The sequence below is a fragment of the Bos grunniens genome, chromosome 24, assembly GCF_055505025.1.
Source record: "Bos grunniens cultivar Pamir isolate PY7600 chromosome 24, Bosgru_T2T1.0, whole genome shotgun sequence".
In the NCBI taxonomy this organism is placed as follows: Eukaryota; Metazoa; Chordata; class Mammalia; order Artiodactyla; family Bovidae; genus Bos; species Bos grunniens.
The window spans coordinates 12,540,494-12,564,791 of record NC_141188.1 but is presented as its reverse complement, the minus strand read 5'-3'; the positions used below and the strand labels follow the sequence as shown (position 1 = coordinate 12,564,791).

Below are 24,298 nucleotides of genomic sequence, written 5' to 3'. Positions count from 1 at the left end.
CCTCAGTTACTGTTTGAAGCACCCCCTGTTCCTACCCTTGCCTTCTGCACTGCACTTGGCTGGAGAGGAACCTAGATCTTCCTCTATGAGGAACAGAACCAGAACTGGTATTCTGGGTAACTCACCCCTTCTAGAATCTAGGTGAAGGTTACAGTTTCTGTTAGCGGAAGCACACTGACTAAAACCACCCACCCTGCCCAGGCACCATCATAACTATTTCCATGAATTATCTTACGACAGGAGATCCTAGTAAGGAACACAGAACTAAGAAGCCACCACCAACTGGAAGAGTTCAGGAAAGGTAAAAAGGAGACGTCACATGTCCTACCACCTCCCCGAATCCTCGCTGGTATCCATCTTGGCTGAGCAATGCATGTGCCCCCAGGAAGGACCCTGAGTCAGAATGATCCGCCAGAGACCACCCAGAAACTAATCCCATCACCATGAAACTGGAGACTGAGAACAGTTCTCCTGGGTTCCTTTACCTCCCGCTCTTTGCCCGGGGCCCCTTCCCAAAGTTTCTTGCTTTGTCAGCATGTGTGTCTCCTCCGACAATTCATTTCCATGTGTTAGACTCTTTCAAGCCCTGGAAGTGGTCCCCTTTTCGGTGCCAGTTTAAGGGTATTTTTTAAAAAGAAAGGCAAGGAGTCTGGAAACATCTGGTTCAGGATGAAAGCCCAAACTGATGATCAGTATTTATGCAGAGGACCAGAAAATAAATAATTGAGGACAATTTTAGGAAAAGTATAAACAAAATAACACCAAAAAAAAAAAAAAAAAAACCCCTCCATTTCCTTCCCTTTTCATATGTGGCGGCCGTTGATTAAAATGAGCTAATAAATATATATGGTATAGTACCAAATTCCTGATCCCACATCATCCCTTATAGATGAAAGATCCAGGCAGTCAATGAGCTGGTTAAAAACTGGCAGGTGGGCTCAGATTTGTGTTAATACTGGATGGGATACAACCATTCACTTCTTGTATTCAACAAATACTTGCTGTGGGTTAAACATGTGCTGTGTCTTAATCATAGTGAATATTCCTCTTTGCTTTCCTGAAACGTTTGGTCCAGAGCAATTATAAGTATAGGTCCCATCCCAGAAGCAAATTCATTTACACAAAGGAAGGCCACCAGAAAAATGTAAAGTTCTAGACTGTGAACATTAGCTGGAATAATTGAGGATTTTCACAGATAAAATCCTGTCAACGTCCTTCAAGATGAAGCCAAGGTTTAATGTCTGGCTACCAGGAAAATGATGATGGTGGAGTTGAAAGAAAGTACATCCTGGGAAACCCAAGGCGGTATCTATGCAAGATATAAAGAGGTCTGTTCTAAAGGTACAGAGTTTGAGGGATGGCTGATAGTTGAATGGAAATGGACCGTGAAATGGTCCTCCAAGCAAACCTGGAGCTGGAGAGGTTTGGGGTTGAAGAGACAACTTTTAAAATGAAGCAATTGTAAGTAAATACCATAGCGAGCCGCGGTATTTGGAAATGAATACGCTTCAAAAAGGTTTTCTGTTAGAATGATTAGCACAGAATCCAGTTTTAAAGACTAAGTAGAGGAGAGAGAGAAAAAAAAGAAGCAAGCTAAGCAGACTGGAGGAGCTGGACTGGGGGGAGGGTAAGTGTGCCTGAGGGATACAGGAAGCAGAGGTGCTTACACCGACGAGCCAAGCCCACAAGCCGGGTATCTGGAGAATCTCTGTTACGGATGGATGGGAGACGCAGGGCCAGTTCCGTTGACCGAATGAGAAAAATGAAAACGAACGCGCTTGGAAACGATTTATTCACCTTCCTCACCCCTACGACGGAACAGCTAGGCATCAGACTAAATCAAGCACCAGAGCAGAAGAACACAAAGCGTGCTCAACTCTACCGGCGGCGGCGCGTCCTAAAAAGACTAGACCCCCTTGCCCACCTCGCGAGGGTCCTCTCTCCCACCCAGCGCGTAAATCACACACCTCGGAAGTTTTGCATTAGCCAGCCCAGCAGGGGAAGAAATTTTCTGCAAGTACAGAAAGTAGAACTAGGGCAGTCCGAGGAGATTGAAAGGGCAAAACTATCACGCAAGAAAACTGTAAGTTCTGATTAGTTTTATGACTTTGCCTTCATGCCTCAGGAGCTCCATTGATCACGGCTTCCGCGACAGGTTGGGGGTGGGGAGGGGAGGGCGCTGGGAAAAAAAAAAATTCTCCAAACTCTCCTCCAGCTCGGCGTTTTCAGATGCAAATACCTCGCCTGGAGATGGATGGGCTGCTGCCCCTCCTACTTCCACCGCTCTCCTGGATTTTCCTGAGAAGGACTCGGTCTGCGCGGAGCTGTCAGGAGGGCGGTGGAGGAGGGGCTCGCGGGGGTGCGCGCGCGGGGGTGCGCGCGCGGCGGCGGAGCGGCTGCGGTGCCAAGAGCCCTCACTTGGGCTGCGGGAGGTGCCAGAGTCTCGGCGGCTCCGGGTCCCGCCACGCACAGCGCTGTCTGCCAGCGCCGGCCGCCGACCACCCGCTCCTCCCCGCCGCCCGCCCACCTGGCCCGGCCCAGTGCGCCCTCTCCGCCTCTTCTGCGCCCGCCCACTCGCCCCCTCGCCCTCTCTCCGGACGCGCGGCCGCTCGCTCTCTCGCTCCGGACCCAGCGTCTGAGCCGCCCCGGGGAGCCGGCCGAGCCGGCGGGACCGGGGCGCTGGGGGCCCGCGCGGGGTCCCCGCAGCCCGCGTCCCGCGGAGAGGGCTGTGATCGGAGCGGGCGCCGGCCGCAGCGGGTGCCGAGCGGGCGCCGCGGGTCCGCCCCGTGCGCCCCACCGCGCGCCCTGGGTCCCCAGGAGCCCGCGGGCGCCCGGCTGCTGAGCGCGCGCCCTTTCGGATGCCAACGCCCAGGTGGCTGGCGCGGGACGCCGCGGAGAGGGCAGCGAGCCCCCAGGTGAGTGGGTGCGCCTGCGGGGGGCCCGGGGAAGGCGCAGCTGGGCACAAGTGCGCCCTCCGGTGCGCCCGGGGAAGCGGGACTCCGTGGCAGGCGGAAAGCGGGCGGGGAGATCCGCACGGAGTTTCCCTGGCGTCCGCAAGTTACCGTTCGGTGGCCCTGATCTGCGGCTCCGCCGGGCAGGGTGGGCGGGCGAAGGGAGCTGGGCCCGGCAAGCTGGTGCTGACGGACACCGGGTGCGACGCGAGTTGGCGAGTTGAGCGAGCAGATCCCGGCGTTGTCCGTGTGCAGGGCAGCACGCAGTCCGGTCCGCTCTCCTCCACCGGGAGCACGAGGGGCTGTTTTTAACCCAGGATACATGCGGGGAAAACTCCGCGCTGGCCGGGCGGCCGGCTTCTGCGGCGGTCTGAGACTGCGAGGGGGCGTGTGCCCGCGCGTCCATCTGACTGACTGCGTGTACTCCGTTTACCTTTCTGGACGGTGGAGCTCCTGTAAGGGTGTTTAGCTTTTTCCTGTAATTAGTATTCTGGTGGTGCCCTGCATCCGCAGGGCTGGCCTCTGCGAGACATCCCGCCTCCGCTCCGCCCCGCGGTACCCTAGGTGCGCGTCGTTCTAAGGGCGCCCTGCTTCTCTGACTGTCTGGTGGACTTTGTGGGCGCACCTGGTCCACGGCTGGTTGCGGGTGGATGCACGAGGAAGGACCTATGGTCTTTATTGGCTTCACCTTTTACATCGTTAACCTCAAGGATTTCTTAGATATAGTGCAGGTGAGTGGAGATTGGTACTAAATTACCCAGCAGTGGGCAGGTGAGAACCTGTGAAGCAAAGGACTGGGTAGCTTTGGAGATCTGAGCACTGAAGCCCGAATATACTTAAAACGCGTTCGCAAGAAATATCTTCTCTTGATTGCAGCACTTATTAGGTGAAACATCTTTAAGTAAAGACTCTTCCTTCATAATTCCTGTAACCCGGCAGGTATTCAGATTATTTTGCATTCAAAAGTAGACAAGCAGAACTTTATGGGGAAAAATAGAAGAAAAAAAAAGTAACTTATATGTTAGTATATGGCTTGAGGTAAGTGACAGTATGCATTAAAAAAATTTCAGGTTAACAGCACGAAAATGTATATTTTAAGAGTTTAGGGGAAGCAGTAGCCTTTTTTGTTGTTGTTTTTTAAAGGAAAGTTCACAATGATACACTGTCCGGCAGCGATATCAGACGAGTTTTAAGTGTGTCTTTATAAAGACAAGTTGGTAGTGAAGAGCTAAGGAAGAAAGTAATTGTATTGGAAGCTTTCAGTAACTCACCAGATTTACTTCTTTGAAGAAGAACTAGTTAGATTTTGTTTACACAAGCTGTTCTCTTGTTAGTACATAAAGGGCAATCCATTAAGAATCCTTTTCTTCCTTTTGGGGCTCTTTGGGACAGTATGGATTAAAATGCTAAAGAATTGAGACAGATAGTCAAACTGGCAACTTTGTAGACATCTCTTGTTCCGCTAGTGTTTCATATGAAGTGGAGTGGCAGAAGCAATTAGGTAGCATCCAACCTTAATAGTCTTATCTGGTAAAACTAGCTGTGAAAGTCTGTCTGTGGAAAGAAAAATAAAGAAAACAATAATCAGTAGTGTAGACCATCACCCTGCTCGAAGACATTAAGGTTTGCAGCCTTAAGAAAAAGGCATTGTGCTCTTACAACTTGAGATATTATTGTAATTAAGGGCTGCAATAGGTGATTAGAATTGTGTTAACAATTGGCTGACAGGCTCACACCTCTTCTTAAGTAGACTTTTATTGATTTAATAGCACAGCGCTTTTCCCTTTCTTATAGAAGGGTAATTGTAAAGCATCTGTATTATTGTGGTTTACCCTTGAATTGACTCTGGTTTTTAGTGTCCAGTGAAGGAGAGAGGATTGGGTGCACCCTGAGTGGGTCACTGTTCTGCCTCCCTAGGTCTAAAAATCCACCCACTGTCTCTCCTCCTTTTTAGCTTTTTTGAGGGCAGAGCTGATAACAGCTTCTCAGAATGTATAGTGATATGAGGAAGTGACTACATCTTTGTAGTCAAGTTCAACACTTTGTCAGTCTTTTATAAATCTTTTGTAAAGCATCATCAGTTGTTCAGTTGTTAACATGTATGCTTCAGTGATTTCCATCCTTCTTTGATTTTATAAGATTTTGCACTTACTGCCTTAGTAGCTCCTATCACATCACAATTCTCTCTCTCACGTGTAAAAAGGTTTTTTACTGGCTTGGAGAGCTTCAGAGCCTTTAGCTGAAATTGGGAGTCTCAGAAACTTCTAAAATAGCCAAGGCACCATCGTTGATTGCAAGAGGACAGTGATGGGAGCTTTTCTCCTTTGCATGAAGGACTCAGTTGCTTCTAAATGGGGTGATGAAGGGGAGCTGAGGACAAGGAAGGCATGTGATCAGAGTCCTGTGTGTGACCATCTCCTCAGCCTCTGACAAGCAGAGCTGATCTAGCTGTAACTAGCAGTACTCGAGTGCCTCCTCTGGGAATTTGCTGGTTTTGCAGAAAGATACCCCTGCAAACATTCCCCTCCTGGTTCTGCGAGACTCCTCATGGACAAAATTATCAGTGCAGATGAATATGCAGGCATGCATGTCCTTACGTTCATTTCATATTTTCATTCTAGTAGAAATTTCTTTTTGACTGTTTTGCAGACTGCTTATTGAAACATGTTACCTTTTATTGAACTCAAGTAAATCTCAGTGTAAATGCAAGGGTAAATTAAAAGTGAAAATTGATCCCACTGAAATACGTTGTAAAAGTACAAAGAAACAAACCCTGTAAGTATGATTTGACCATTTTGATACTATATAAAGAGCTCAGAAGGACTGTGCTTTGTCACTTTCTTTGTAATTTACATAGGCTGCTTCTAGTTAATTGTTAACAGTGGTTGTTTTCTCTTTTTCATTCCTTTCACCCATGGCAGAAGTTATTTGTGCTTCATGGAAATTGACTCTGTAATCCACTTAGAGAAGTTTTCATTCCATGTCTGATAACCAGAGGCAGACTACCGGCTGTGTGATTCATTTCCAGGGCCCCTGCCTGAATATTTAGGCCAGTTAACGGTAGGAGGTTGTGGTCTGTGGTTGTAATGTTATCTGGCCCAGGGAGCTAATGGGTTTGATCACAGTTTCTTTATGTGAGAAGTCACATATCACAGAGGTCCCCAGCCTTACTAATTAAAATGTAAAGAATTATACCTTTTAAGTAGAAAAGAAGAGGGCTGCTTCATCAGTATTAAAATTATTGAAGTTAATGCTAAACTTTAATGGTAAAGAGATAGAACAAATGACAGTATATGTCTATCCTAAAAGCTGAAGATGAAGTATTAAATCTAGAATGATTATAATGGGTAGTTAGGAACAGAGAAGCATCTTGAAATACAGGATTTATAGCAACAACCAAATAACCATCCATGTACATTCTTATATCCTAAGGTATTTTCCTGAGAAATCAGAATTTACCCAATTTCTAAAACAGCCAATGGACTAGTATTCAAATATCAGTGCAAATAGTTGACTACCATAGCATTACAGTGTTGTAGGAAGTTATTATGGGTGCTAGAGTTGTTTCAAAGGGAAAAGGCAATTTTAAAATTGGGTACTGCTCACTGTTTTTGGTAATATATAAACATACAATCCTGAACAAGAGATCTCTTGAGTATCTTACATTCTGTCCTCTCTCTCGTACATTCTGAATGGAATCCTGATGGTCCCCTACTTTGAAAATTCAAGCTCATGGTTATATTAAAAATTTGAGTAAATTCTAAAGGTAATAAATTAGAAAGATATTAATGATCAGATTGGGAAATATTTAACAAATACTTTAAATGACCGTTGCATCCCAGTCATGCCCAATTCCATCTGTTAACTAGCTGTGTGACCTTGGGCACTGCACAACCGTAGACTTTTGTTTTCGTTAGTAAAGAAAGAAAAGACTGCCTTAGGTTCTGTTTCTGTGGTTCTACCTCTTGAGTGGGTTGGAGATTCATTTATTTTTCCCCAACATGAATGCTCAAGAAAAGCAAGCGTTTACCTCCTTCAGCACTAAATGACCCTCATTCTCTCTCTCTTAGATGTCATCTCTGAAAGCTCTATTTGTGTGTGATAGTTGGAACTGACGCATGGCCATAGCTCTTGAAGTGCTCCTTGACCTTGGATTACTTTCTGTTGTCACTCACAGCCTCTGCTCACTGATGAAGGGGAGGTTAGAACAGATTGTTCCCCACTTTTGCATTCCCCAAAATATATTCAGTGAATCTACTGTAAAAACAAGTGAACTTAACAGTGAACAGTATGATCCTTTTTACAAAGCAGCCCACTCTACCTTTGTGGCAATAGTGAAGACCTGTGTGGAGACAGGTGGCTGCAGTCCTGGGGAAAGCAAGGGCAAATGAAGGTATTTAATGGAGACATGAAATCAGGAGGCAGTCTTTCCTTGTTGAGTTTAAATAATGCCATTTAATACCCAAGGAGTATCCAAAAGGGAGCAGGCTTCTTTCACCAAACTACAGAGCTCATTCATGAAGGTTGTGCTTAAAGCAATGGTGATATGGTCACAGTATCCTCTGACCACTGCTGTGAAGTGGTATCATTTCCACTTTTAAACATGGATGTTGTTCAGTCTTCATTCATTAAAAACATGTTGCTTGTCAAAATGTATCAGGTTGGCTAAAAAGGTTGTTTAGGTTTTCCCATAAACTGAACAACATTTTTGATCAGCCCAGCAGTTCAACTTTAAAGCAATCCTGGAAATGACAGTTTCCTCCCAATAGGCCAGCAGCAAGATTTTTTTTTTTCTCTCCCATTTTGTTATTGTTACAACTGTGATTTCTTGTACTACTGTGTTTTATAAACCATCCAACAGAACGTCTCAGGGAATGTTCTAAAGGTGTTTGGTGGTTACCTGTTAAGAGATTTCTGATTCTCATGGATTATTTTCTTTCAAGTTCACTGGCAGTCCTTAAATGTCATTCTTACCTTTGTTTTTATAGAAAGTGCAAATTACTGAATTTATTCTGAAACTGTCATGTTCCATGTAATTGTGAACTGGACCATGTTTTTTTATTTTTTTCCTTTTGGCCGAGCTGTGCTGCCTGCAGGACCTTAGTTCCCCAACCAGGGATCGAACCTGCACCCCTGCATAGGAAGTGTGGAGTCTTAACCAGGGAAGTCCAACTTCCTCCCAAACTGGACCCATTTTAAAAAGAGAAGCAGGCTGTCTTCTAGTTTTTAGATTACCAGTAAGTAGTATACTACCTATTAGTGTGTTATGAAGTAAGTATATTTCACAGCAGTTGCAGAAGACTTGTATCTGATGCAACTCCAGACTCAGAGAGGTTGAGCATCTGTTTTTTGCCTATGATTGAGAGAAATTGATGGTATAGAGTCTTAAACTGAGGTAAGCCATTGGTTTATTCATATTGCACTGCAAAAACCACTTCCAGTTTAACTAAGTGCCAGAAAACCTAAACTAGTAATATTATATCTCCTTTTAATATAATTGATAGTCATAGTTTATAGCTCCTTATTTCTCAAAGGCAGATAGTCCTGTGTGCCTTTTAAAAAAGCAGTTTAGCAAATATAAATTAGTTGGTAATTGGGCATGTGCTTTAACTACTCTTACGGTTCTATATTAATGTGAGTGGTTGAATAGGATACATTTTGTGCTACTTGTAGTGTTTTTAGCATGCCATCTTTAATTTAGATGGAACAGGCTCTGTAAGATTTGCCCTTTTGCTCACTGATGCATTAAAAATACATTTTTTGTTATGAAGGGTTTTTTTTAGTCATTGTTTTTAGGTCTGAACAAACATTTGATTAAGAGCATGATGGTCACTTGATCTGATTTTTGAAAGTAGTTTCACAGAGGTATTAGTGGAGCAGAAAATCCAAGAAAAATTTATAATGATGAATTCGTTTGGGTAAAGTATTATTAGGTATTAAGGTTAAATGAATAATAAACTATCTACTTGGAAATAATTCTTTGCCACTTAGATGAACAAAAATAATTGGAACAAAAAAGTAGCATGATAAAGTGATTTCAGGTCAATAAATGATGTTGATTTAGTAAATAGCGCTTGACTGACTCTTACCTCTTTCTCTTTTTTTTTTTTTTGCTCCAATCCTTTTAAGATTTCCTTTGTGAGGCTTCATTTTGCATTCCTTTGACAAAAATCACAGTATTATTTGTCGTGATTTTCATGTATTTTTGCTTTGGCCAAAAAAAAAAAGAGATCTAACATTACAAATTTTAAAAATGACAAATTTTAGCTTTAAAATATCAGAGCAAAAAATTTTTTTTTGAAATGTTACCCAGAGTTTTTAGATTTTAGATTAATTACTAATCCAGTAGCCATCTCCGCTTTGGCTTTTGAAATGTCTGTGCTTGGCCTCTATTCAGCTCTTCTCTCCTCAGATACAACCTATTCCTGCTGTTTCTGTCCTCAGTGTTGTAATGGTGAACATCTGTAACTGTCCAGAAGTTGACGCAGATCTGTAGAAGTTACCTAACTGTATGCCAATACATTATTTTTCTGCACCCTCTCTTTTTTTTCTGAGTTGGTCATAGTGACCCTAGGCAGCGGTCCAGCCTTCCAGAGGGCCACTCTTTTAAGTTTTCCCTTGGGCCACATGTTGGCACGTGACACAGCTTGGGCACAGAGGTCTCTGCTCATTTCTGATGTAACATCCCCCTGGTTAACTCCTGCCTGTGTAGGAAACTGAGATAGGAGAGGAGGCAGAAGAAAGGGAGAAGAGGACACAGACGTCTGAGGAAGGAGGTTGCAGAGGTCTGTTTTGGGACACAGATTCGTGAGGCCTTGTTTAACCCATTGTGCACAAAGTCAACAATTGAAATGTGTTGCGTGCTCAAGTTCGTTTATGTGGCAAAGACGTTACTGTGGTTGGTGCCTTTAGATGTGTTGACGTTTGTGTGAAGATGGGAAGCCTGTATAGTGAGGTTATGGACAGGAAATCTCAAGGGCAAGTCTCAATTACTTCTATTTGATGACCACAGATAACTGAAAGTTTTTCCTAAGGGTTCAGGGCCTTCCTATCTTTCATGGTGACCCAACTCATCCAGGGAGGGTGAGCTGGGTCGAGCTGTTGTTCTGGCCTTTACCTCGAAAACCAGATCTGTCCGGAAAGCAAGGCAAGGATTTGGGGGGGACAGGTGAAGAAAGGGGACATCTGACCCTTGCCACACCACTTCCTCCTTCTGTTATCAAGTGTATGTTCCTGGCAGGGTTTGTAGCTCTCCAAAGTATTGATGTACATATCATGAAACACCCTACTCAGATCCCAGCTCTTCATATGTGATTTTCCGATGTTTACCAGCACACTGTACAAAGCGTGTTCTAGAGGCATTTATTTGCTTCATGAAAGAGAATTTCATCCTCCAGGAATGTACACAATGCCAGTTGAAGTATCCTTGTCCTCTCGACCTTCAAGAAAAGTAAAGAAAATTTGGCTCAAGAGACTGGCAAATACTTCAAATCCTGCAGAGAAATGTAATGGAATTGTTCTCAAAGTGATTGTGACTTCTGAACATAGTAGAGTAGTCAAGGATTTCCGTGTTGACTTCTATGGTCAAGTTTTCATATTAAACATGAGAGTGATTATAATGAAAAGAAACATCCCATAAACATTTTCTGAATGTCAGTTCCAGGGCCTACTTCCGTTCTAGATATTAGGATCCAGCAATAGGGTAAATCATCCCTGTTCATCAAGGTTTCTGTTAATACTAACTGCTCTTAAAACCCTTGATTTAAATAGGAAAGTATAGAATTCTCAGGTATCTTTCCTCTGCAGATATTATCATGTCAATGACTCTAAAATAACTCATGGCGTTTTCTGTCACTCTGTTGTTTTATGTGTTCTAGCTTGTTCCATCACTCCACAGTCTTGTATGGAAAATAAATAATCAAGAGACAAAAAGAGTAATTTAAACATGTCTTGGTAAAATTCATGCTCGATTCTGTAAACACGTCGAATGCTTGCTTTATATTTCTGTTGCTTTCCTTAATCATTCTACCCTTTACCTTTAATTATTAACAATGTGTACTTTTTCATAACTGAAAAAAAGACAACAAAAGCAATTTTATATAATTAGCTGTACAAACAGACTTTATAAAATGATATAGCTCAGCCCCCACATTTTGCACACGTGGAACATGAAGTCCCAAAGGGATCCAAGGTCATTACAGGAAATGATGGAGGGTCATGTGATCTATTTCCAGTCCAGAATGTGTTTCTTTCTTATCAGTGAACATCCTGAGTGAACTCAAAGTTATCCAATACCAATACCAGTCTTTGACTTATAAGAATGACAGAGAACGTGGCTTTAGGAAAGAAAATATTACTTTTTTTTTTTTTTTAAGAAAGCACTTTGTTGCCATTGTTTGTACGCATCTAGACGCTTCCTTTTATAATCTACGTAGTTGTCTGGGCACTGACTACAACTATTAAGAATGTTTTCATTCAATTTACTTACAAAACAGAAACAGACTCAGACTTTGAGAATGATCTCATGGTGGGGGGGAGCAGGGAGGAGGAAGGATGGGGGAAGGAAATGGTTAGGGAGTCTGGGATGGACATGTACTCACTGCTCTACTTAATGTGGGGAACCAACAAGAACCGACTGTAGAGCACAGGGAACTCTGCTCGATGTTACGATGCAGCCTGGATAGGGTGGGGAGTTTAGGGGAGAATGGATACATGCATATGTGTGGCTGAGTCCCTTCTCAGTTCACCTGAAATATCACAACATTGTTAATTGGCTATATCCCAATACAAAATAAAAAGCTAAAAATGTTTTCACTAAGTGTTAGGAGTTTTCTGAAACATTTTATAGATAACGTGAAAATGAAAACATCACACAATAACTTTAATTTGAACATAAGTAGTATCAGACTTCGGAGAAGGCAATGGCAACCCACTCCAGTACTCTTGCCTGGAAAATCCCATGGGTGGAGGGGCCTGGTAGGCTGCAGTCCATGGGGTCGCTAAGAGTTGGACACAACTGAGCAACTTCACTTTCACGCACTGGAGAAGGAAATGGCAACCCACTCCAGTGTTCTTGCCTGGAGAATCCCAGGGACTGGGGAGCCTAGTGGGCTGCCGTCTATGGGGTGGCACAGAGTCGGACACGACTGAAGCAACTTAGCAGCAGCAGCAGTATCAAACTTAAAATGTATATATGTATATAATTTTTGATACTACTTATGTTACATATATGTGTGTGTATATATATATTTAGTGCTTTTAGTTTTTGCCAGGCACTGTCCTTAGCTTTTTATGATCTGCTTATTTAATCCTATGACTTAGATGCAATTATTTACATTTTCATTTTATAAGTGGGAGGTTTGAAGATTCATCTCTGGAACTTATTTTCTTAGAATTTAAGTATCTTGTCCAAGATTGTGTAGCTGAGACATGACAGACTCAGATCTTAGCTGTTCGGTTGTTTCCTACTCTGCGACCCCATGGACTGTAGCCCTCCATGCTCCTCTGTCCAAGGGACTCTCCAGTCAATAATATTGGAGTGGGTTGTCATTTCCTTCTCTAGGGGATCTAACTGACCCCAGGGATTGAACCTGGGTCTCCTGCATTGCAGGCAGATTCTTTACCATCTGGGCCACCAGGGAAAACCAATTTAATTATAAGAACTCCCCAAATCTAGAATTCTGAAAAAATTCATTTGTTGTCTAGTTTTTTAGAGGTTGGGTACAATTTCACACAGAAACAATGTTATCAATTTCCCTTAATCTATAGAGTAGCCTAAGTTGACACAGAATTGAAACAGAAGAACTATACAAAAAAGATCTTCATGACCTAGATAATCATGATGGTATGATCACTCACCTAGAGCCAGACATCCTGGAATGTGAAGTCAAGTGGGCCTTAGAAAGCATCACTACAAACAAAGCTAGTGGAGGTGATGGAATTCCAGTTGAGCTATTTTAAATCCTAAAAGATAATGCTGTGAAAGTGCTGCATTCAATATGTCAGCAAATTTGGAAAACTCAGCAGTGGCCACAGGACTGGAAAAGGTCAGTTTTCATTCCAATCCCAAAGAAGCCAATGCCAAAGAATGCCCAGTTGTACTCATCTCACAGGCTGCTGGTGCTGGTGCTGCTGCTAAGTTGCTTCAGTCGTGTCCGACTCTGTGCGACCCCATAGACGGCAGCCCACTAGGCTCCCCAGTCCCTGGGATTCTCCAGGCAAGAACACTGGAGTGGGTTGCCATTTCCTTCTCCAGTGCGTGAAAGTGAAGTTGCTCAGTTGTGTCCAACTCTTTGGGACCCCATGGACTTCAGCCCACCAGGCTCCTCCATCCATGGGATTTTCCAGGCAAGAGTATTGGAGTGGGGTGCCATTGCCTTCTCCAAATCTCACAGGCTAGGAATGCTCAAAATTCTCCAAGCCAGGCTTCAGCAATACGTGAACCGTGAACTCCAGATGTTCAAGCTGGATTTTGAAAAGGCAGAGGAACTAGAGATCAAATTGCCAACATCATGGATCATCGAAAAAGCAAGAGAGTTCCAGAAAAACATCTACTTCTGCTTTATTGATTATGCCAAAGCCTTTGACTGTGTGGATCACAACAAACTGTGGAAAATTGTTTGAGAGATGGGAATGCCAGACCTACCTCTTGAGAAATCTGTGTGCAGGTCAAGAAGCAACAGTTAGAACTGGACATGGAACAACAGACTGGGAAGCCTGGCATGCTGCACTACATGGGGTCGCAGAGTTGGACAAGACTGAACAACTGAACTGAACTGAAATTGACATCATTTGTCCATATCACATTTTAAAACATTTGGTCTTAGGGACCAAAGTATTTCTGCGGTAGTTTTAGGCGCAGTTTCCTTCTTTCTTGAGGAAGGAGAGCAGTGAAACTTGAAATGTCCTTTGGCCAAAGGGTTCCCATGCTGGACTCAGTCTGGTCACCACAACCCTAGGTCCCCCCTCCCCCATCCCCAGGAACCTGGTTTGTGAAGGAGGTCCCTGTGCTTCCTACTAAAGGCCGCTCACCAGGAGTGCCTGGCCCTGATTCCCGGTCGGCACAGACAAATCCCTTCACCAGCACACCATTTCCTTGTTTAAGTGTTTACTTGTCTTCTTTTAATTGGAGGTAACTTGTCTCTCAGGTGGATTAGCTCAGACCAGTGTACAAAGAACTTCCAACCTAGCTGAGGGTCATTCATTCACCAGAATATCAGTAAATTGCCCCAAGTTCCTTCTTGCTTGTAATTCTAAGTGTAGAACAACTTGCATTTCTAGCTGCTGCTGCAAAGTCACTTCAGTTGTGTCTGACTGTGCGACCCCATAGATGGCAGCCTACCAGGCTCCCCCGTCCCTGGGATTCTCCAGGCAAGAACACTGGAGTGGGTTGCCATTTCCTTCTCCAATGCATGAAAGTGAAAAGTGAAAGTGAAGTTGCTCAGTTGTATCCGACTCTTAGCGACCCCATGGACTGCAGCCTACCAGGCTCCTCCATCCATGGGATTTTCCAGGCAAGAGTACTGGAGTGGGGTGCCATTGCCCTCTCCGTCACCTTTCTAGAGTGATTTTCAAATGAACCAAATTCATTTTGGATCATCAGATGGGAGATCTGGATTCTGGGAGATGGTATTCAGTGCACAGACTGCAGTTAATATGCTCCAGTAATAGTTTATCCTTCCTGGGGGTTCTCAGAACATAGCAGTTAGCTGTATTTGGAGTTATTCTGGAATATCCTAAATTTCAAAACTTTATTGCAGTATCTTTAATAGGAATATGTTCATTTGACTAGAGCTTCAAGTCCATGCAACCTGTTTCTTCCAGTTGTGTGGACTATTTTAACATGTTTAATACAGTTCACCTTCCTTCTACTATATATGGCATGTTCTATAAGCAATTTGACTGTCAGAAATCATCTGATGATTAGCAGACATTTCTGTTACAGGAGAGAAGGGGGAAAGATGGAAAAGTTGGCACAGAGACTATTTTCTGCTTTGATAATGAGATATCTTGTGGCTTCATGTTGTTAAGACTATTTTTCTCCTCTCAAAAATTGAAAGCAAATCTTATTTGCCTTAATTATCCTATTGTTGATTTATTTACAGTTGCCAAATGAATTCATAACCCAAAGTGCAACAGTGATTTAAGTGAGCACTTGGTCATAAATTCTCATTCCTCTGTGTTTTGGGGTGTGTTGGGAAGTTGGCATTGTAAACTGATTATCTCTTGCATAATCAGAATTTGGTAACTGAAATAACTAGACCTGAGGATAAAAGATTTTTGCTGCTGCTAAGACACCTCTTACGTGTGTGGAACCGAGAATCAGTCTCAATATAGAATCGAATTTGCTCACCCCTCTGATGATCAGTATAATTCAGTCCTGTCATTGTTGACAGAGAAAGGCCCTACTATGCACAAACCATGCTGCAAGGGTTCAGTAAATATTTGTAAAGCGGCAAATACCTTCAGTGCAGTAGAATGACCAAACACGCTCCACAGCATACATGACAATAAATTTGAAGGGTAGAAATTGGAAACCACTGAGCTTTTCAGCTGATCACAATCAAATCAGAACACATCAAAACAGCTGGTGTTCGGTGGCTTAGACTCAATCAACCTGTTTCGAAGCATCTCATACTTCTTTCTCTTTGCAGTTTCACAGGAGAGATTTAAACTAGCATATGTCCTTTCCATTTGGTTAAATCCCTGCTTTGAGCTGCTTGGCTTTCATATTCTAATACCAACAAATGAAACTGTGATAGAAAAGGACAAAAAAACCCAAAAATGCCTAGCATTAAAATGATTTTTTTTAACTGATGGGTTGCTCCATTTGTATTAAATAAACCATATGCTCCCAATGAGAATGCCCTGGAAGAACCAGGAAAATTTTAAGGTTGTATTATGGAATCAGGATAATTCTTCATCAGCAGTATTTATGTCATTTGTGAATTTGGCCGCAGCTTTTGCAGTTTTCTAAGTTTGTCATCATATTTTAATGATAGTGCAAATAATGATATCTTGGATGATCAAGAGTGCGTTAGTACCAACAAAGACACAGGGAAGTCTGCTCAGTGATATGTGACCAGCCTGGGTGGGAGTGGAGTTTGGGGGGGAGAATGGATACATGTGTCTGTCTGGCTGAGTCCCTTCACTGATCATCTGAAACTACTACAACCCTGTTAATTGGCTGTACTCCAATGCAAAATGTTTTTGGTGTTAAAAACAAAGTAAAAAAAGAGAATGAGTTAGTAAGTGCAAGTTAAAAGGTATTTCTGTGTTTTGCTTTCTGACACCAGCTCTTCTCTTTGTTCTGGTAGGTACCTATTACACCATTCTTGGGCGAAGGTTATTCAGCACTTGTGACCTCTCCCCTTCGAACTCTCTGCAAATTATTATCTCTACACTCCCAGCTGACACCCTGCCGGAGGCAAGAGCTACTAAGCCAACTGGAACTGTGCCTTCTCTCTTGTCAAGGTTTTTTTCTTACACAGGAAAAAGAAAGAAAAAAAAAAAGATGAAGTTGGGCAAAGTGGAGTTCTGCCATTTTCTTCAGCTGATCGCGCTTTTCCTGTGTTTTTCGGGGATGAGTCAAGCGGAGCTCTCAAAGTCCGGATCAAAGCCCTATTTCCAATCAGGGAGGTCGCGCACGAAGCGCAGCTGGGTGTGGAATCAGTTCTTCGTGCTGGAGGAGTACATGGGTTCAGACCCGCTCTATGTAGGAAAGGTAGGGTATTTGGCTTTTCCAGGTCACAAACGGTTCTTGTGAATGTCTGTGGTTGAATGGAGAACGGCTCCTTTTTCTTTGGAGATGAGAAACACAAAGCTGTCATGAGGTTTCTGGCATTAGCCACGCTGCCACAGTCATCCAGGTGTTACTCATCTCTTGAAGCCACAGTTTAGGGAATGATGCTTTATTCCAAGATACAGGCGAGACTCGTACTCACGCCTCGTTTAGCATGATGGTGGCATGTTAGTAAAGCTGTCGTTCCAAAATTAAAGCAGGAATGTTTACTCAACAGCAGTCCCCAACGTTTTTGGTGCTTCAAACCAGTTTCATGGAAGACAATTTTTCCCCCCGACAAGGATAAGGAACATGGTTTGGGGATGATTCAAGGGCATTACACTTGTTGCCTGCTCTGTTTCTCATCTAATCTGCCACTGATTTGACAGGATGTACTGGTCCATGGTCCAGAGGCTGGGGACCCCGAAGTAATAAATGAAGACTGGTGGGTTCTATGAGCCAGTAGATTTTTGAGATTTTTTTTTCTGGGAGTTAACGAGGCTAATAATGCTCATACTAACTTGAGGCTTATGTATCCTGTTCTGATACTTGGCAGTTGAGAATGGCAAAAGTGTAATTATGGGGACTGTTGTTTCCAAATCAGGAGCGGTTCAAATCTACATTTCTAAGTGGTGGTTTTGTTTTAATGGACTATTAAAATTTCCTTTTTAAAATTAACATTTTGGTTAAAAATGAGCATGAACCGAGGTTCAAGAGAAGTGATGTTAGACGAATGGTGGGCAGTTTGGGGTGTATTTATTTGGCGGCCAAGTAGTGCCCAAGTGGAGATTCTTTACCACTGCCTCCTTCTGTCTGCATGTTTGGGTAGCGGTTTCCGTTCGAGCACTTGCTGAATTGAAGGGTGCACTCCAGGGCACATGGCTTTTCCCCATCCTGGTACCATGTTCCAGTTCCTGGTTTGATGCAGGTTTGGCTGTGTTCACGTCTGTGAAGATGGCCTGAGATTTTCAACTTGGTGCTGAGCCCTGGAGAAGGGTTTCTATAAGTAGAATGTGTTTGCAAGACATCTATACATCTGCATGTCTGCTCTTAGTCAGTTTTATGCATCTTTTCCTGGTAAAGTGAAGCTCAGCACACTGATGAATTTATCCCTGAGTGTATTTTCAAGTGTGAATGATTGAAGGAGGATCTTCGGTATTTGTTTCACAGGTCATTGTTTCATTTGAATAGACCTTGAGTAAGAGTGAAAAATCTGTTTTTGTTGGTAGTTGTCTACATAAACCAAGGTGATTTTTATTATATATATATTCTTTCTTTTCTTTAAATGCCTCTACATTGTACAAATACTGATACTGTGTTGTAACAAAGGAATTCAGATATGTTAAAGATTTCTAGGGACATGGATTAGGAAACTGTCTAGCCTGTCATAGCAAGTTTGTCCTGACAAGGGATGTGCATGCATGTGTGCTAAGTTGCTTCAGTCGTGTCCGACTCTTTGCGACCCTAGGGACTGTGGCCTGCCAGGCTCCTCTGTCCATGGGATTCTTTAGGTAAGAATCCTGGAGCAGGTTTCTGTGTCTTCCTCCAGGGGATCATCCCGACCCAGAGATCAAACCCATGTCTCTTATGTCTCCTGCATTGGTAGGTAGGTTCCTATCACTAGTGCCACCTGGGAAGCCCAAGAAAGGATGTACACAAGTTTTTTTGTGTGTGTGTGTGTGTGTGTGCATATGTGTATTTTCAGAGCCAGTCTGCTTATGTCCACAGCACCATCATTTATACTTACTATGTACTAAATCTTTCCATCTCTCTTATTTTCTTGTAAATCAAGTGAAAGCATTAACGTTATGTAATGATAGTGACCTAGATTCTAGCTCATAATTTCATTCATTTTTAATGAACATTTGAGAAATTCATCAAACTTGGTTGAATGGATAGATCTATAATAATTTGTAAATATTTCATAAAGGACAAGTGAAAAGTGAAAGTATTAGTAGCTCAGTCATGTCCAACTACTGGTGACCCCATGGACTGTAGACTGAGGCTCCTCTGTCCATGGAATTCTCCAGGCAAGAGTACTGGAGTGGGTAGCCATGCCCTTCTGCAGGTGATTTTCCCAACCCAGGGATCAAACCAGGTCTCCTGCATTGCAGGCAGATTGTTTACTGTCTGAGCCACCAGGAAAGTCCAAAGGATCAGTTATTATTATAGTAGTTATTACTACTATCAGTAGTTATCAGTTTGTGAAAGTGAAAGTCACTCAGTTGTGTCCTACTCTTTGAGACCCCATGGACTCTATAGTCCATGGACTTCTCCAGGCCAGAATACTGGAGTGGGTAGCCTTTCCCTTCTCTAAGGGATCTTCCCAACCCAGGGATCAAACCCAGGTCTCCAGCATTGCAGGTAGGTTCTTTACCAGCTGAGCCACAAGGGAAACCCAGTAGGAATCACACTTTTGCACAAATGTAAAATTTTCTAAACATGACTAAAATATTCCTACTAATTTGGTTTTAAATGGAGTTGCTTGAGTGAGATTGACATTTGGAAATCAAGATAATTTAAAATTAAAAAAAAAAACACCTCGTTTTAATTTTTATAACCTTCACCATAACAATTCAGACTGCTTCTATCAAGATAATCCACGTTAAGTCAGTTTCAAGTTATGAATGCATGTCTCTAGGTTACTTAAGTTCCAAATACGTGCAAAAGTACTGGGCAATGCTGTTGCTATTTTTCTATTAATAAGAGAAATTGTGTGGTTTCTTGATTAGGTAGCAAATATTCTGTACTTTCCTTTCAGTTAATTAGAGACAATCATCTAGCAGACTTTATGTGGCAGGAAACAAGTCTGTGCTTATCTCTTGAAGGCTGTATATTGGGAGTTCAATAGTGCTCTTCACAGTAAAATGTTCAGGATGGAAATAGGTTTTAAAAAACACTTAACTGATTAAAATACAGAAAAAGGGCAATAAAATAATTTGAGATGGAGAGAAATTTATAGAGAAGAGAGACAAATGAAAGGCTGTAAAAGGTGCATTTTACATTTGCTTGAGAAAAGGCGGTAGAGAATGTGAATACTCGAGACTTTTTGTCTGAGAAAATAAAATGAGTCTTTTTAGGCTGGTGTCCTGAATGGGCAGAGTTAAAGGAAAATTTTGACCTCAGTACAGTTTTTATCACTTGGATGTGTACAGTAGATATATATATATATATACTTTTCATTTCTTTTTTTTTTCCTACCTTGAGGGAGGCTATGACCAGAGTTTTCAAAGACAGAATAGAAGGTTCTAGATTAATATGCAGGAGAATAGATAGGCAGATAATGCATTTCACAAATGCATATTTAACGTATGCTCGTTAGATGGCTACACTCTGAGTCTTCTTGAGAAAATCGAGCTGTTTAGGTAATTTGGAAAATGTAAATGATGACCTTGCTAAACTTGATAGCTTAATTTAATCACAAAATGAGTATGTATTGTATGTGTCAAATTGACTTCAGTCTTACTGCTGACTCAGGCATTTCCTACTAGTTGTATGACTTAGGTTAAGTTGCCTAATAGTACTAAATTATAGTTTCCTCATCTTTAAAATAGGAATAATGATATCTGTAAATCAAATTTTTTTGTTTGTTTTTACTGAGAAATAATGAGATAAAATATTTGGAACATTAATCTAGACATCATATTTATCTATTTCACGACATATTAATTATAAATTAACCAGGTTGTGGATAATCTATTGTCTTATGAGTCCAGTGTTATAGTGGTGATCCTTCAGATGAAAGTAGACATTATTTTATGTATTAAATAGTATTTAAACTTATTGCAATTAGTTATAGGAATGGTCCATATTGGATGTGCTTGGCGATACATGTCTTGTATAGGAATAGGCTATGGCATACATATGTGGGTGAATGATTCAGACCTTAAACATGTGGACTTCAAATGTCAGATCACATCTAAAATTTTTTTACCTTCAAAGTTGAAGACCATGTTAATGGCTGATGCCCAACAAGATCAGCTAAATTAGTCTACAGTTAAATGAAATTTGGTCTTTAAGGTAGGACACTGAAGTCACAAGATGGCTATCACCTTTTATTTTAGCCAATTTCCGGACTTTGATAACTCAAGATGAAAGTAGGCCAGTCTGTTGAAAGGGACCAGGAGTTCCTCCAGATCCTCTGCAAGAGGCCTCCAGGACGCACTGCTGGGCTGGGTTAGAATCTGACATTTGTCGTGAGCATCTCACTGTTATCTTGTCATTCAAATTGACAAGCCGCTGAGTCTTACGTAAGGAGTCGTTACTCTGATGGAGCTTTTTTTGTAAGTTAAAGTATAATTGATGTATTTGTTCTCTGTCATGCCTGACTCTTTGCCACCCCTATGGACTGTAGCCTGCCAGGCTCCTTTATCCATGGAGTTTTCCAGGCTAGGATACTGAAGTGGGTTGCCATTTCCTTCTCCAGGGAAATCTTCCTGACCCAGGGATTGGGAGATGGGTTCTTTACCACTGGCATCACCTGGGAAGCCCCATAGTTGACATACTCATTGTGTTATTTTCAGGTGTGCTATATAATGGTTCCATATTTGTATAAATTGAGAAATGATATGACAGTACGCCTAGTTGACATCCATCACTCTACATAGTTACAAAGTCTTTTTTTGTGTGTTGAGAACTTTCAAGATCTACTCTCTTCCCAACTTTCAAATGTACAATACAATATTATTAACCAGAGTCACTGTGCTATATGGAGCTCCGTTTTAAAGAATAGTAAATAGTACACCTTTCCTTAAGAGAAGTATTTTTTTGGCTGTGCAGCAAGGCACATGGGATCCTAGTTTCCCTACTAGTGATGGAACCTGTGTCCCCTGCAGTGGAAGCGCAGAGTCTTAACCACTAGACCTCCAGGGAGGTCCCCAAGAGTATTTCTTAATTACAACTGTGTTCTTGTCCTTTCGTGGGAAGGATGAAGTAGAGATGCCCTTCTTTTCTCTTCTTCCTGTGAATTTACATCACCCTGACCTGGCTCTTTGAGGTGTGTGGGAAGTAGCTGTGTCTAGCCATCTGATCGCATCACACTGCAGTTTTCTAGTCCCGTCTTTTCCTCACCTCGGCATTTCTCACTTAATATCCCCTAACCATCTGACAAAAAAGTATTTGTCTACAAAACCACTGAGCCTGAGTCTCAGGTATTAAGTGTTTTTCATCTCTGCTCAGTATAATGGGCTGCCAGGCGTCCGCTCTGCTCCAGGCCATCACTTTCACTGAAATGTGTGTTTCGTGCTTCTTCCACAGTCTGCTTCTTGAGCTGTTAACATCACTCTTACCTTTTCTGCTACTCCCCTTTCGTCCCCACTCATTCAGGGAGAATTTATGCCTCTTACCCTAGTCAGAATCAAAGACATAGGAATGTAGTGTGGGATTCACTCTGCTCTCAATTTCACCTGGCTTGAAAGTGTTGCTGAGTGTCTTTGATGCATTTAATTGCACCTCACAGCCATATCTCTCACTGAAAGATTTCTCTGTCTCCTGATCCCCGAAGCTCTGCTCACTGTTCCAGAAAAGAAACTTTCCTCTTGAAGGGAGGTTGTGTTAAGAGAATTGGGTTACAAATCAGATTCCTTCATGAGGGTAAGTTTATATGAGATACACAAAAAGAAAATAATCCAAAATATTAAGAACTTAGGGAAGAACATAAGTTCACTAGGGTGTTTGCATAACACCTTATTGAAAAACCCGAATGAACTTTTTGGCTAACCTAGTATATCACGGTAGAAATTACATTTCGTAGGTTTCAGAGGGAAAACAGCAAAAGCATCCTCTAAATATGTAGATTACCTGAAATAGGCTCCCATCTTAAAATAAAACAAATAGTTTGTTCTGTGTATGCATAGGAAACCCATTTTCATAACATTTTTATAACCAGAGTGAATTGTGAAGACCTTGGTTTTTATCTTCTTGTTACTTTGTTGGTAGAAATGTGGAGCTCCTGGTGGCTTCAAAAGAAATTTGGACATGGATAAGCTCTGTGGGATGCAAATAAGTTCAGACTCTTAGAAATATTTTTTGACAGTTATTTTTAGCTCTTATAAAACTCTGGTATAACTATAAAGTAGTAAATGTGTTTTCTCCACATAAAATCAACAACCCGAAGTCTTTGTGTGTTCTTTCAAAACCATAATGGAAATAATATATATCAGATTTTGCTACTAAAATGCAGAAACGTACCATTAATTCAGTTTAATATTGCTTATTTTCTCTTCAAAGTTATCTTAGGTTAGAAATGAAGGTTGTAATTAGCTACCAAATAATTTACAGGTGAGATTACACAGCTAGAAGTTGGAGGATAGGGACTTGCAGTTATAAACCTAATTATAGTCAAACTTGGGCTTCCCAGATGGCTCAGTGGTAAAGAATCCACCTGCTGATGCAGGAAGTGCAGGTTCGATCCTTGAGTCAAGAAGATCCCCTGGAGGATGAAATGGCAACCCCCTCCAATATTCTTGCCTGGAGAATTCCATGGACAGAGGAGCCTGGCAGGCTACAGCCCATGGGGTCACAACGAGTTGGACACAACTGAGTGACTGAATACACACACACACTCAAACTAGATAGTCTAGATTGGCTCTAAATTTTCTTTTTTTATGTTGATTGTTTATGTTGATCAGGATCATTTAAAATCCCGTCTTCTTTAATGTGTGTGTTTGTGCACAGTTGTCACCCATTTGGTGAGAGGAGCAAAAATTTTGAAAAGCTTAATTCAGTGTATAATAGTTGGGTTTTTATGTTTATGTTGAATTTCTAAATGCAAAGACAAAGTTCCTGCTAAAAGGATGCTATTGGGCTTTTCTATAGAAAAGTGTAACTGACCAACTATATATGCCATGCTCACTGATACACAGTCAGTCTCTGTGACTCACCAAGATAAATGACAGAATTAGACAAGCACAGGCCAGGCACTGAGGCTTTGCTGGTTTAAGCGTATATGGATGAGTGCTAGCGTGGGAGGAATTTCATCCTAATCGTTTCATCTGATTTATATTGATTATCTGTCATAGTGATCGTGATCACTGGAGAGAAACAATAGTTTGTAGAACTATGCTTAACATCTTTGGCATGCTAGGCAGTCTGTCACGTGTTTTCTTTCTTCCCCTTCCTTCTCTTCTTCAAATACTTATTAAGTACCTGCTCTAGGTTAGGTACCGTCTTAGATAAAAGAGTTTAAAAAAAAAAGCCTCTCCATCCTAACATTGCCTGGTTGATAAACCAAGCAGGTAACAGGCGATGGAAAGGAGTCAGTTCCACAGCTGATCTGTAGCTGTGGAGGTGGGTAACCAGAGGCACAAATTCATGGATCCGTGAACAAAGGCTTGTACGAGGATACCTGGAAACACTCTGATTTCATGATTCAGTCTTCAAATTAGAGGAGAGAAAAAAGGAATTATCTCCTTAGAAGGTAGGACAGAATCTTCTAAAACTACTGGGGGAAGCTTTATATAGTGGAAAGATCAGTAAGCAGAAACCCTGGGTTATACTGTCAAGTTCCTCATTATTTTAAGCAATGCTCTAAAATGCATACATTTCAGTCTTCTCATCTGTAAAACAG

The 24,298-nt window shown here is 42.0% G+C and overlaps 1 protein-coding gene across 18 annotated transcripts in view; it reads left to right on the top strand.

Moving 5' to 3' along the window:
• Positions 1–2,416: 2,416 nt before the first annotated feature.
• The window catches only part of CDH7 (cadherin 7), a 154,128-nt gene continuing 132,246 nt past the window's right edge, over positions 2,417–24,298 (top strand). The window contains exons 1-4 of one of the 18 annotated variants that reach the window (XM_086372222.1): positions 3,691–3,989; positions 5,601–5,726; positions 5,873–6,011; positions 16,268–16,674. In XM_086372222.1, the coding sequence (XP_086228348.1) occupies positions 16,465–16,674 (210 nt within the window). In that variant the 5' untranslated portion in view covers positions 3,691–3,989; positions 5,601–5,726; positions 5,873–6,011; positions 16,268–16,464. The other 17 variants (XM_086372226.1, XM_086372229.1, XM_086372223.1 and 14 more) reach the window with 17 other exon arrangements.